The sequence below is a fragment of the Diorhabda carinulata genome, chromosome 11, assembly GCF_026250575.1.
Source record: "Diorhabda carinulata isolate Delta chromosome 11, icDioCari1.1, whole genome shotgun sequence".
Lineage (NCBI taxonomy): Eukaryota > Metazoa > Arthropoda > Insecta > Coleoptera > Chrysomelidae > Diorhabda > Diorhabda carinulata.
The window spans coordinates 3,414,921-3,430,128 of NC_079470.1; the positions used below are offsets into that span (position 1 = coordinate 3,414,921).

The 15,208-nt window shown below is 35.8% G+C and overlaps 2 protein-coding genes across 2 annotated transcripts in view; one reads left to right on the plus strand and one right to left on the minus strand.

Annotated features, from left to right (window-relative positions):
- Positions 1–14,557, minus strand: part of LOC130899368 (uncharacterized) — a 52,558-nt gene extending 38,001 nt beyond the window's left edge. The window contains exon 1 of the mRNA XM_057809274.1: positions 14,395–14,557. Within this exon, the coding sequence (XP_057665257.1) occupies positions 14,395–14,446 (52 nt within the window). The 5' untranslated portion in view covers positions 14,447–14,557. The remainder of the gene's footprint in view (positions 1–14,394) is intronic.
- LOC130899370 (leucine-rich repeat-containing protein 23-like) lies at positions 5,051–8,942 on the plus strand. Its single transcript, XM_057809276.1, has 2 exons — positions 5,051–5,957; positions 8,556–8,942. The coding sequence occupies exons 1-2, from the start codon at positions 5,087–5,089 to the stop codon at positions 8,897–8,899; spliced, it is 1,215 nt and encodes a 404-aa protein (XP_057665259.1). The 5' UTR covers positions 5,051–5,086; the 3' UTR covers positions 8,900–8,942.
- Positions 14,558–15,208: the final 651 nt, after the last annotated feature.

Sequence of the window (15,208 nt, forward strand, 5' to 3'; positions counted from 1 at the left end):
GAATTCAATTTCCGGCAGTACCCGGATCAAATTTTTTCAAATCTGTGAATAGAGGGGTTAAGATCGATAGAATCGACAGCACGATTTCCTGATATGACACCCTTAGACTTCTTTTTGGGACAAGTCAAAAGTATTATTTATAGAACAGAATCCATCAACCTAGATGATCTAAAAGGATACATGCGATGAAATCAGTAACGTCTGAGATGTTGAGTAACATTAGAAGACATGTTTATAGTAGATTAACATGTTGCCAAGATGTTCGCGGCAAGCATTTTGAACATCTACAACATTGACATTACTCTGTTTTTGTTTTCTTTTTCATTGTTGAAAAGTAAACAGTATTACTTATTAGGTTTTTAATTTAATACAGCTGATTTCTGAAATGAAATAATTTTCTTTTTTTAAGTTTTGGTAATAAAATAATTAAACAATATCCAGGGTATTGCATTCATAATAAGAAAGTTGGTATTTGCTATTGTCACATAACACACCCAGTGCAATTTAAAAAAAAAAAAAATACAAATGAACGTGTCCTAGCGTTTTTCCTCTTCTATTTATTTATTAACGAATTTATTCCATTTGGAGGTTCCACACCGTATATCGATGTATGAATGGTTAAAAAATGTACTTTTAGCGCCTTATCATACTAGCGGATTGCGAGCGTGCGCGCAACCATCGCGCCGCGCACTGAATAGCAGTGTGGACGCCATTTTGTACTGTCGTGTACAAACGCCAGCCCGTACACTGTATCCGTTTTCGGCGTTTTCGAAGTAGTGTTTCCTCCTAGGAATCCATTTTTTTTATGAGTATATTGCGCGCGACGAAAAATTGCATTTCTGCCACGCGTCCGCGGCGTGTTCGCGACGCATTCGTTGCGCGCTCGCTCCGCCTCGTGTAGCCGCTCGCGAACCGCTAGTATGATAAGACTGTTACGAAGTGTGATGGGACAATATTGTATTGAAAACAAAATGGAGAAGTAGCAAAAAATTTGACTTAATCCTATATGAAATACTTCTATTTTGTCGTTGTCTTCTCAATATCATGATTAGCGGTAAAATATTTCGGTTTTAATATATTTTTCAATTTCGAAAAACAATCAGATATCGCATTGTACTAAATCTGGTTAGAAATATGGATTGAAAATGAAAGCTGTTAGGTGATTTTTCAAGTATATTTCTTTGGTACATTTTCATCTGTTTTTGAGGTCGAAGGACGTCCGATTAAACCGCTCATGCCACTTGTAAATAGTTTCTAGAAATGGATTTAGTTACCAAATATCTTTATCGCTACGCTCTTGGCACAAAAATCATCCTCATGATTAATAACCACCATTACAATTTCATTCAATTATATACTAATTACATTTTGAATATTTATATTTTGTTAAGTGATTGCAAATGTCAAAATTACGAAATTAACGCCTTTTAGATATTTACTAAAAATGTACGAATATACTCGTCATTATTAGTTAAGTTCTATGACACCAGTTGGAGTTAATGAAACTATTACCCGTATAATTACTAATAAAAACGACTTAAATGAGTTGCACTTGAACTGAATTAAAATATTCAGTAAGACGTAGTGAATGTATGCTGAAAGGGATATGGAATATTAAGTTTTACTTTTACAAAACAAATGTGGATAGAGAGCTGAGTAGTACTCGAGTAAATTGTAATTATAGTACTCGTTATCGATACTTAGGAGCACTCAGTATTCGTAAAGATGCGGTTTGTTAGAAAAGTGCTCAGGGCACGACGCATGCGGACTGCAAAATCAGTCGTGGCCAACTCACGACAGTTTTCAGTGAAGTGGTTTGTTAGAAAAGAACTTAAGAGTCTGCTTATCGCTGCGTGCTTACGTTCATATCCATTCAATGGAGAATTTTTTGTTACACTTCGCTCAGCCGAACATCGACAGTCTGCGCCAATAAATTATTGAGTTTGACTTGGACGTAGTCCTTCAGGTGAACGCACAGCGCGTTAAGATAGTGATTGTGTATATTCGTGCTAAATATAAATGTTAAAATTTTCTTTTCAATGAGAACAGCCATCTGAAACATATCACTCAATAACAAAGATCAAAAGGTGGTCGAAGTATTGAACGAGAGGAACTATAATAATTTTATTGATACTCGATCTCTGATCCAGGATATTTATCAGCGTCTAGGAGTTACAAGTTAAACTTCACTTTAGAGGCTCATCTAGGTTTGATTGCTGAAAAATACCCTCGGAAGTTCCTGGAATATGTGATATGTCGGTTTCGTGTATACCGCCCACAAACTTAGAGGAATTGACGGAAAGGCACCACCAGGAGTGGAGCCTGCGGCTTAATTTGACTCAACACGGGAAACCTCACCAGGCTCGGACACCGGAAGGATTGACAGATTGAGAGCTCTTTCTTGATTCGGTGGGTGGTGGAACATGGCCGTTCTTAGTTGGTAGAGCGATTTGTCTGGTTAATTCCGATAATGAACGAGACTCTAGTTTGCTCACTAGGCGTATTTCGACATCCCAAAGGCCCGTCATGTTTCATGACAATATCCAACCATATAGGTACGCCAAATCAGTTTGAGCGAGTTGGGAATTAGTTATGAAGAAGCCAGCAAGGAGTTCGTATCTTATTCTGAGTCTTATATGGGATTCGCTTAAGAGAATGGCCCGAAAGTAAGCTCTCAGGAGCAGACCTAACCTAACCTAACCAAAATGCATACGAGGCGGGCCGGTTTCACTGCGGTGAATAAATTCGGGTTTAATCTGCTTTTTTCATAAATTAAATAAAGACTTAGTAACCTACGATATTACATTTTAGATATTTTGAAAAACGTCCCAGTAAAATCCGTCGCGTACTCCTATGGCTATCTTCTTGTTGACATCTTGTTCACCTACATCTTTACCAATTTGTACATGATTAGATAACTGGGCGGCGGCGGCACATACCTACCTACAATGGGGGCGGATGGAATTTAAACATCTATTTTTTATAGACATTAAATCATTTATAACTAGATTGCTTTTTTTGTTCAAATATAACATTTAGAACATTGAGAAATGATGTTTAATTGATTGAGCTGTTACGAACGATTAAAAAATAATTTAATTATTTCTATAGAGAAACTACAAACAGATATTTATCTGGGAACAATTATGGAGTTAAATATAGATAAATGGACATGTGTTACATCGATAATTGATATAAACTATTTGTAAACAGTGTTGCCATGGACTAATTGATCGAAAATTTATGTCTCGGTACGATCAAGAACGTTATATGGTGTGGTAAGTCTCCTGTCTCTTGTTCATCAAGAAGGTTCCGGTTTATACCCCGTATGATGTTTGATCTTTCATCTATGAAAAAGGTTCCCGTTTTTAGCCGAAGTTCATGTTTATGTCATGACATGACAGGTTTTTACCAGAAAGATATCACATATAAGGGCTGGAAGTTTCACCATCTAGAAGTTCTTAGAACAATTCATAACAGATAATTGCGGTTTTGGTGATATAAGTGCAGAAGCTTCATTCTACAACATTTTAGAACCTTCTGGAAGGTTGTTTTATCTCTTGTCTAAGAAGAAGGTCGAGGTTTTTACCAGAAGGATATGCTTTATCACATGTAAGGTCTGGTTGGTGATTTTTTGCCTTTGCTGTAACTGATCGGCCAGAAGTTGTAGTAGAATCCCTTATTGAGAGTGAAGAAAATGCGATACAACCCTTGGGAGTAGTTTTAGATGCTTCTAACATAGCTGGAAACGAGGATGAGAACAAGGAGGCCGAAAAACTTGCTGAAAGTGTTCCTGAAGCCTTCCAAAACACGAGACAAGATATTATGCTGCCAGTTGCTAACTCAAGTCCTCATCGCTAAATTTTGATGTTACTTCTGAGCATTTATCATCTTTCCCAATGGCAGGATTAAGGAAAGGAACAAGAAAACGTAGAAAGAAATTGAAGAGTGGTATTTTTAATCTTTTTGAACTAAATTCTGAAAAAAGAACTTTGGTTAAGTTAAAAAGAAAGGAAAAGTAAATTTGGAGAAGTAACGAAAAAAGTATATACGGGCTTGGCAGAAGAAGTTGAGCGGCCTACCAGCTAATGTTGAAAACTTATAAAAGGACACATTTGCTGTTGTGGAATTCACAGGTGTTTGATGTGATGTGGGATAGCTAGCATTGGTTTCCCTGTTGTTTAGTTTCGGGTTCATATGCATACTCGTAGATCCATGATTCATCGTCTATCGCATTTCTTTGTTCTAATCGACACGAGTTTTTTTTTGAGCGAGTGTCAAATTATGCGGTCTTCAACGCGAAAGAATCTTTTTGACAGCCAAATGTTCATGCAATATTGAATATTTACGAGTGAAACTTATGCCCAAGTATGCCTCAATCTCACGATATGTCACAAGACGATCTTGCAATGTCAGTTTACGTACAGCATCGTAGTTTTCTGGCACAACAGCCGATTCTGGACGACCTTCATGAAATTTATCATGCAGCGAAGTGAATTCGAAAAACCAGCTAGAGATGGTGCTTCATCACTAGAAGTCGAAGCGAGTTAATCGGCACACAGCTGTTGGTTTAATCCACGTCGAAAGTCATAAAAAACGTTTGTGGCCAAGATGAATGTTTCAAGTATCTCTAAATAACGCTTGTCTGAGTACGTTCACTATTAAAAATGTCAAATTTATGATGGCAATGTCAAATTTGACAAATTCAAATCAGTGTTGCAACTTAGGTAGCAATCCTTTTCAAAAAATTATCGAAAAAATTCTAAACACTTTTATTTTCATTAATGAAATTGTTAAAAATGTATTGTTTAAAAAACTAAAACTTATATGAGGTTAATTATTCTTTTGAAAAGGGTGAAACACCTACGAGCCGTTACTGGCCATTATTACTCTACTATAAGGAAATCAATCAAAAGAGAAAGTCATCAGATGAAAATTTCTGGAAGTTATCATCACATAACAAGCTTCAAACGCTACTGGACAGTAGCGCCAACTAGTGAACAGTAAAACGTTAACTTTCATTGGGAATCATTGACGGTTATAACGAGAAGTGTCAACTAGACATCTCAAATAAACAGAAATAAAAATGGAAGAGGAACTTCCTGGCGAAGGAAGTTTTATTCCGAGAAAATGGGAAGAACCGCTACAGTTTCTGATAGACCAAATAGTAGATTTGAAATTAACATTCGAAGAAGCTTCAAGAAGTTTAAATACGTTAGGTAAAGATGAGAGTGCTGTAAGATATGCTTATTTAATGCTAACAGCAACCGATCGTAAGTTAACCGACATATCCGTAATAGTGAATTTCAGTCATTTGCAATTTGTGGATTTGAGTGGTAATTATCTAACACTGGAAGCTTTGCAAGTTCTAAGTCAACTGCCTTATTTGTTGTATATAAGAGCGGAAAGAAATCGCATAGAATCGGCTGGTTTGAACCCGATGCATTTTTTACAAGTTCTCATTTTCAATAAAAATTCCATAAGAGAAACGGGCGAAATATGTCAACCGATACTTGAAACTTTAGAACTAGCGGATAATTTCATCTACACGGTTCAATTCGATGCCGAACGTTTGGAAAACTTGAAGGAGCTCGTCCTCAGTGGAAACCATTTATTAGATACTTCGGGCACCTATCCCAAAAATTTAGAAAAACTATTTATGGGTAAAAACAAGATCATCAGAATAAACAGCGATTTAGTTCAATTGAAAAAACTCAAATATTTGCATTTAAGAGATAACAACATAAGAAAACTCACCGGGTTCAGCGAAACGTTGGAAAATCTCACGTATCTCAACTTGAGAAGCAATAATATAAATAAAGTAAGACAACTAAGGAAACTTAATTGTCTTCCTAAATTAGAAACGCTAATAGTATTAGATAACCCATTTTATAAAAGGGATATGAAAAGGAAAGAGGAAGAAGACGCCGGAGAAGACAAGACCACTGATTATACAGGTATACAGAATTAAATAAGAGCAATTGGCACATACGATTATGGTCCCAGAAGTAGCTGACCTATCAGATAAAATAGAAATGTGTTTGATACCCTTTTTATAATCAGAATCATCAAGCTCCTCAAAATAAGCAATTAACAGCCGATATCACCTTTTCATAATTGGAAAATCTTTGACCACCAAGTCATTTTTTCATGTCTGGGGACAGAAAATATTCCAAAGGGTCTAAAATTTTGCGAATAGGGTGTATAAGGTAGCAATTTAAACTATAATTCAGTAATTCTGGCCATTGCAATAATGAATGTGTGAGCTGGTGCATTGTCTTGACGAAACAACATTTTTTTCTTAGCTAAATGCGGCCGTTTTTACTTGATTTCTTCACTCAAACGTTGCAATAAGTTTACATGATACTCGCCGTTGATAGTTTTTACCTCTTTTAAGATAGTCAATGAAAATTATCTCACACGCATCCCAAAAAACCGACGCCATGACCTTGCCTGCAAATGAAAGGGTCTCTGCCTTCTGTGGAGCTGGTTCAGTCCATTTTTTATTGTTCTTTTGTTTCGGATGGTGATGGACCCACCTTTCAAACGGCGCAAAAATTTGGCTATATTTCTGGGAAACATTGCCAAACACTCGATGGAAACTTCTTCTCGACGCAGCACCCATTTTGCGCACAGCTTTCTCATGTCCAAATTTTGAGTGAATAGCGCACTTTTCGAAATGCCTACTATGTCTGCAAGCTCGCGCACTTCCAGTCGATGATCATCCAATGCCTCTTTGTGGATGTTCTTCAACATTTCTGGAGTCTCGTCACCTCATTTGATCGATCACTGCGATGCTGATCTTCTCAAGTCGTACAGCCTCCCTTAAATTCTGCTATCCAATATTTAACGATGACCAATTTTTTCCATGTTTACAAGTTAGATGAAAAAGTTACTATTGATGGCTTCCAAAAAAATACTAAACAACGTGGTGTCTTCAAACTCGAAACATACGCTGTATAATATCTGTACTTTCTAATACAGTGGTACTTTTCAAGCAACTATTGCTATCTCTAGGTCAGGCCAGGTACTTCTGGAACCATGCTCGAACATAAAACGTTAAATACGTCTCTGATCCTACGTTCCAAAATACATTATCTTTTTTATCTGCTTAATCAAAATAGTGCTAAAATCATTTTTATGCGAAATTTTGATCAAAGCAACGGGCTTTTTAATACTATAATTTGGGTAAAAGTAGTATCCATATTCAGATTATTATGGTGGCTATTGTTTTCAATGTACCAAGGTTTATTGACGGTGTTCTGAAATCTTTGAATGACTTTGTTGACTACTTTGACCAGCGCAGACCTATAGTTGAATGTCCTACGATGAAATGGGTTTGAGTATTTGTCTATAAAGCATTAACTTATGTACAGAATAGAATTTAGTCCAACCAGCCAGTACACTTTTTTATTTAATTTGTTGTTCCCTTCCTTTTCAATATCAACTTTTCAGCGAATCTTAACAACGAAGGTTATCAAAATAAAAGATTTCTACTATTCACTCCTGAAGTAATTTCGCCGTTCATTAAAGGGGACAACAACTACTTTCCTGGCTAATGCCTCGACGAATATTGAATTACAACTCCTCTCAATAACGTAATGTCAATCGACCTTTTGTTCAATATTAATATCCCCAAATGGCTCGCAATTGTAAAGAGAGGTTGTAACTACTGACTAGTTTCGACGTTGTTACGTCTCATCAGAGTGATATAACAAACTCTCGTTCGGGCTTGAGACCCAAACTGAAGAGCGTCGCTATTTGGTTCATGTAGTTAAGCATTCCCCAGCAAACGGTAACAGACGACAGGTAGGATAGTCACCGATAAAATAGATTCTGATGGTAACTGAGGTGTGTAAAATGTATCAAAATAAAAGGACTTCTACTATTCACTTCTGAAATAATTTCGAAATGTATTCTGCTGTTCTTCAATATGCGAATTACGGGGTTATTCACTTGGTATATAGGTAAACTCCCCCCAATCATCATATTTTGGGCTCTGTATCGGTTCTTATGAGAGACACCCTGTAAAGTTGTCAATATTGCTTTCTGGTTTGTACTGTATTTTTGTATTGAGTGGTAAAATGAATGTTTTTTTAATAGCATATGAGAGCTCTAATTTTTCGCCTAGACCTCAGTTCGAGACCATAAATTCTCTCGAATTTTATACATGAGATATAAACAGCATTTTTTATACTACTGTCAATGTGAGTTTACATAATTTGGAATATATTCAGAATAATCACTTTCAATACATCTTGACTTGTTTCTTTGTTCTGATAAGTTATAGTTTTTAAATGACTGTTGTCTTGAAACAAAAATTGAGTCCATAAAACGTATCGGTGGCTGGGAATGTCCGTAGCAAAAACATCATATAATTTTGAACAACAAAATTGAGATTTCTAACCAAGTATTGAATAAGTACTTGCATTTTTTGAACAGTTTCTATTTACGTATCAATAGAGATGCAGAAATTAATTTTTTGACGGTTGCCCAAAAATATATTTCCCACACGACCACAATGTATAACCAACTAAAAGTGAATATCGTTTTAGATACAACTACTGAAGTAACGGATAAAACGGAATACTATGGGGAAGGCGGTCCGCCTCCTGCTCCTCCTGTTGACGTCCTTAGAGTTAGAATTCTTGCTCTGTTGCCAAATCTCAAAAGGTTGAATAAAGATTTTGTCACTTTAGATGAACAGGAAGTCGTCGAATCGACGAGGCAATCTTTGTTAGACGAAATATTCGAAGAAGAGAGTAGCGAAGATGACACCGACGTTGCTACAACTACCAGTTATACTACAGACTTTACAACAGAAACAGACTTCGGTGAACAGGTATTAGAACAGGAGGAACAGATCGATCTTAAGACTGTTGAATTTGCGGATATGTAAAATAGGAAAATGCCAGTCAGTAATATAGTTTACTTTAATATTATCTGGTTTTTTAAGTTTAAATTGTGTTACTAATCCCAATTTCCAGTGGGGATTCCTCAATAAATACTTTTGCACCCGCAAGTTTAACACCTACACTTAAACAAACTAATTATTTTTTGTCCTGCCGTAACGTGAGAAATGCATCCATTTTATGGATTTTATCCAGTTTATACTGATCCGTGTGCACATAAAAGTAGTGCACTTGTAGCTCACTAATGTAATAATCAAATTCGAATTTTCGTGACAAAGCTCCAGTTCACACTGCTACGCTTTCCAAGGCGAATGTGGCTCCACTATAAAGACCTGATATGGCCCTGTGCGACTATTTTTCGTTTGCAAAGTTGAAGGGGCACAAGATTTAATAGCGACGATGCATCATATTTTTATGGTGGCATACAAGCTTTAGTGAGACAATTTGACAAGTATGGGGAATAGTTTATTTTTATTTATGATATTTTCTTTGATGTTAGACTATGAACTCATTAACCACACCATGTAAATAACGTAAAAAATTTACTAAGTAATGCCGTTACAGTCGTGGATAAAATGTTGTGGATATATGCAAAGATACTACTGATAAATCTGAAGATGACGATCCTAATAGAGATTTACAAATAAATATATTATACATTCAAAAACATTTAACATAAAACTATAAGTAGCTATATCAATTTAGTAATGCGAATTATTTTTCTTCAAATCCTGTCCGACAAAATAATTTAAATAACACACAAATTTGTTCAGTCCTTTATACTTTTTGGTAACGTAAATAATAAGAAGTCATGAGTTGTAACCTTTTTTTAGTATTAAACTTAGTCGATAATTATTATTGTCACACTTCTATGAGATATTTAAAAAAATTGAGTCACTCTATATACTTGTCATATTATAGGAGTGATGATGAGTCTGTTAAGTTAATTTATAGGAGTGATGATGAGTGTGTTAGGTTGGGTAAGGTTAGGTTATAGGAGTGATTATGAGTGGGATAGGTTAGATTAGTTTATAGGAGTGATGATGAGTGTGTTAGGTTAGATTAGGTTATAGGAGTGATGATGAGTGTGTTAGGTTAGGTAAGGTTAGGTTATAGGAGTGATGATGAGTGGGATAGGTTAGATTAGTTTATAGGAGTGATGATGAGTGTGTTAGGTTAGATTAGGTTATAGGAGTGATGATGAGTGTGTTAGGTTAGGTAAGGTTAGGTTATAGGAGTGATGATGAGTCTGTTAAGTTAATTTATAGGAGTGATGATGAGTGTGTTAGGTTAGGTAAGGTTAGGTTATAGGAGTGATGATGAGTCTGTTAAGTTAATTTATAGGAGTGATGATGAGTGTGTTAGGTTGGGTAAGGTTAGGTTATAGGAGTGATTATGAGTGGGATAGGTTAGATTAGTTTATAGGAGTGATGATGAGTGTGTTAGGTTAGATTAGGTTATAGGAGTGATGATGAGTGTGTTAGGTTAGGTAAGGTTAGGTTATAGGAGTGATGATGAGTGGGATAGGTTAGATTAGTTTATAGGAGTGATGATGAGTGTGTTAGGTTAGATTAGGTTATAGGAGTGATGATGAGTGTGTTAGGTTAGGTAAGGTTAGGTTATAGGAGTGATGATGAGTCTGTTAAGTTAATTTATAGGAGTGATGATGAGTGTGTTAGGTTAGGTAAGGTTAGGTTATAGGAGTGATGATGAGTGGGATAGGTTAGATTAGTTTATAGGAGTGATGATGAGTGTGTTAGGTTAGATTAGGTTATAGGAGTGATGATGAGTGTGTTAGGTTAGGTAAGGTTAGGTTATAGGAGTGATGATGAGTGTGTTAGGTTAGGTAAGGTTAGGTTATAGGAGTGATGATGAGCCTGTTAAGTTAATTTATAGGAGTGATGATGAGTGTGTTAGGTTAGGTAAGCTTAGGTTATAGGAGTGATGATGAGTCTGTTAAGTTAATTTATAGGAGTGATGATGAGTGTGTTAGGTTGGGTAAGGTTAGGTTATAGGAGTGATTATGAGTGGGATAGGTTAGATAAGTTTATAGGAGTGATGATGAGTGTGTTAGGTTAGGTAAGGTTAGGTTATAGGAGTGATGATGAGTGGGATAGGTTAGATTAGTTTATAGGAGTGATGATGAGTGTGTTAGGTTAGATTAGGTTATAGGAGTGATGATGAGTGTGTTAGGTTAGGTAAGGTTAGGTTATAGGAGTGATGATGAGTGGGATAGGTTAGATTAGTTTATAGGAGTGATTATGAGTGGGATAGGTTAGATTAGTTTATAGGAGTGATGATGAGTGTGTTAGGTTAGATTAGGTTATAGGAGTGATGATGAGTGTGTTAGGTTAGGTAAGGTTAGGTTATAGGAGTGATGATGAGTGGGATAGGTTAGATTAGTTTATAGGAGTGATGATGAGTGTGTTAGGTTAGATTAGGTTATAGGAGTGATGATGAGTGTGTTAGGTTAGGTAAGGTTAGGTTATAGGAGTGATGATGAGTCTGTTAAGTTAATTTATAGGAGTGATGATGAGTGTGTTAGGTTAGGTAAGGTTAGGTTATAGGAGTGATGATGAGTCTGTTAAGTTAATTTATAGGAGTGATGATAAGTGTGTTAGGTTGGGTAAGGTTAGGTTATAGGAGTGATTATGAGTGGGATAGGTTAGATTAGTTTATAGGAGTGATGATGAGTGTGTTAGGTTAGATTAGGTTATAGGAGTGATGATGAGTGTGTTAGGTTAGGTAAGGTTAGGTTATAGGAGTGATGATGAGTGGGATAGGTTAGATTAGTTTATAGGAGTGATGATGAGTGTGTTAGGTTAGATTAGGTTATAGGAGTGATGATGAGTGTGTTAGGTTAGGTAAGGTTAGGTTATAGGAGTGATGATGAGTCTGTTAAGTTAATTTATAGGAGTGATGATGAGTGTGTTAGGTTAGGTAAGGTTAGGTTATAGGAGTGATGATGAGTGGGATAGGTTAGATTAGTTTATAGGAGTGATGATGAGTGTGTTAGGTTAGATTAGGTTATAGGAGTGATGATGAGTGTGTTAGGTTAGGTAAGGTTAGGTTATAGGAGTGATGATGAGTGTGTTAGGTTAGGTAAGGTTAGGTTATAGGAGTGATGATGAGTCTGTTAAGTTAATTTATAGGAGTGATGATGAGTGTGTTAGGTTAGGTAAGCTTAGGTTATAGGAGTGATGATGAGTCTGTTAAGTTAATTTATAGGAGTGATGATGAGTGTGTTAGGTTGGGTAAGGTTAGGTTATAGGAGTGATTATGAGTGGGATAGGTTAGATAAGTTTATAGGAGTGATGATGAGTGTGTTAGGTTAGATTAGGTTATAGGAGTGATGATGAGTGTGTTAGGTTAGGTAAGGTTAGGTTATAGGAGTGATGATGAGTGGGATAGGTTAGATTAGTTTATAGGAGTGATGATGAGTGTGTTAGGTTAGATTAGGTTATAGGAGTGATGATGAGTGTGTTAGGTTAGGTAAGGTTAGGTTATAGGAGTGATGATGAGTGGGATAGGTTAGATTAGTTTATAGGAGTGATTATGAGTGGGATAGGTTAGATTAGTTTATAGGAGTGATGATGAGTGTGTTAGGTTAGATTAGGTTATAGGAGTGATGATGAGTGTGTTAGGTTAGGTAAGGTTAGGTTATAGGAGTGATGATGAGTGGGATAGGTTAGATTAGTTTATAGGAGTGATGATGAGTGTGTTAGGTTAGATTAGGTTATAGGAGTGATGATGAGTGTGTTAGGTTAGGTAAGGTTAGGTTATAGGAGTGATGATGAGTCTGTTAAGTTAATTTATAGGAGTGATGATGAGTGTGTTAGGTTAGGTAAGGTTAGGTTATAGGAGTGATGATGAGTCTGTTAAGTTAATTTATAGGAGTGATGATGAGTGTGTTAGGTTGGGTAAGGTTAGGTTATAGGAGTGATTATGAGTGGGATAGGTTAGATTAGTTTATAGGAGTGATGATGAGTGTGTTAGGTTAGATTAGGTTATAGGAGTGATGATGAGTGTGTTAGGTTAGGTAAGGTTAGGTTATAGGAGTGATGATGAGTGGGATAGGTTAGATTAGTTTATAGGAGTGATGATGAGTGTGTTAGGTTAGATTAGGTTATAGGAGTGATGATGAGTGTGTTAGGTTAGGTAAGGTTAGGTTATAGGAGTGATGATGAGTCTGTTAAGTTAATTTATAGGAGTGATGATGAGTGTGTTAGGTTAGGTAAGGTTAGGTTATAGGAGTGATGATGAGTGGGATAGGTTAGATTAGTTTATAGGAGTGATGATGAGTGTGTTAGGTTAGATTAGGTTATAGGAGTGATGATGAGTGTGTTAGGTTAGGTAAGGTTAGGTTATAGGAGTGATGATGAGTGTGTTAGGTTAGGTAAGGTTAGGTTATAGGAGTGATGATGAGTCTGTTAAGTTAATTTATAGGAGTGATGATGAGTGTGTTAGGTTAGGTAAGCTTAGGTTATAGGAGTGATGATGAGTCTGTTAAGTTAATTTATAGGAGTGATGATGAGTGTGTTAGGTTGGGTAAGGTTAGGTTATAGGAGTGATTATGAGTGGGATAGGTTAGATAAGTTTATAGGAGTGATGATGAGTGTGTTAGGTTAGATTAGGTTATAGGAGTGATGATGAGTGTGTTAGGTTAGGTAAGGTTAGGTTATAGGAGTGATGATGAGTGGGATAGGTTAGATTAGTTTATAGGAGTGATGATGAGTGTGTTAGGTTAGATTAGGTTATAGGAGTGATGATGAGTGTGTTAGGTTAGGTAAGGTTAGGTTATAGGAGTGATGATGAGTCTGTTAAGTTAATTTATAGTAGTGATGATGAGTGTGTTAGGTTAGGTAAGCTTAGGTTATAGGAGTGATGATGAGTGGGATAGGTTAGATTAGTTTATAGGAGTGATGATGAGTGTGTTAGGTTAGATTAGGTTATAGGAGTGATGATGAGTGTGTTAGGTTAGGTAAGCTTAGGTTATAGGAGTGATGATGAGTCTGTTAAGTTAATTTATAGGAGTGATGATGAGTGTGTTAGGTTAGGTAAGGTTAGGTTATAGGAGTGATGATGAGTGGGATAGGTTAGATTAGTTTATAGGAGTGATGATGAGTGTGTTAGGTTAGATTAGGTTATAGGAGTGATGATGAGTGTGTTAGGTTAGGTAAGGTTAGGTTATAGGAGTGATGATGAGTGGGATAGGTTAGATTAGGTTATAGGGGTGATGATGAGTGTTAAGCAAAAGGATTCGCAACTTTGAACAATCAAATTCAATTACACTTTAACTTATGTCGGTGGATTATGTACTGATTCAACACATCACTACAAAGGTAAACCTTCAACTAACTTCCCGATTAATATATTTATTTAATCAGTTAGACGTTAAATTAATTATTTTAAATATTAATTAAACACCCTATATTCATGCGGTCCAAAAACTTGAAAAGACGTTGTAAACATATTTACTTACTAGAAAAGCCTCGTTTAAATAATATATTGTAAAAAGTAAACTGGTTAGTCATCTCACTAAAACACTTTTCAAATGAATTAACACCGAATCACCATCGTGTCATTATTTGTGCGCATTCCACTTAAGCATCAAACCGTACTGAAAGCTAACTAACTACCTGTTTGCGGTTTAAATCAGTATTACAAATTTTCAGACGAGATAGTTACACAGCACGATGACTAATTTCGAATGTAAATAAATTAGAAAATTAGATAAATATTAATACAAAAAGTATTTCTACAGTCATTGGAATTAACTTGTGTTTATTCCATAAAAATGTTAATGGGTCTATAATATTGTGTATATATATAAGGGCAAGGGACGAATTTACGTTGGAATATTGTTTAAATAAATAAATCATTATTTGCTTTGTTTATAATATTACGAAGCAATTTATTATTTTGGATTACAACACAATTTATAGCATTATAAAAGTCATGTTATTGATAAAATATGAAAAATTAAAAAATAAAAGTATTGAACACTGGAAATTTGAATACAAGGGTTGTCTGAAAAGTTTCCGACCACACACCAAAGAGATATAGGGAGAGACAGACGGAGGTAGAGAAGTTCGTTGGGTTGAGGGAATCCCTTCCTTTTTTGGATTTTTTGAATTTATCCCTGATAAATGAAATACTCCTCTGCAGGGTTGGAGTCGTAGTGGTTGGAGTTGGGTGTACTGTGCATAAGGCTGAAAATGGAAAAAAATGAAAACGTGGAGTGAAAAAAAAGGGAAAGAAACGTCCAATAAAAAGAACGGTTTTTCACAGATATA

Coding starts and splice junctions, on each gene's coding strand:
- LOC130899370 (XM_057809276.1), top strand. CDS start 5,087: ATGGAAGAGGAACTTCCTGGCGAAGGAAGTTTTATTCCGAGAAAATGG. Junction 5,958..8,555: donor CAAGACCACTGATTATACAG/GTATACAGAATT, acceptor ATATCGTTTTAG/ATACAACTACTGAAGTAACG.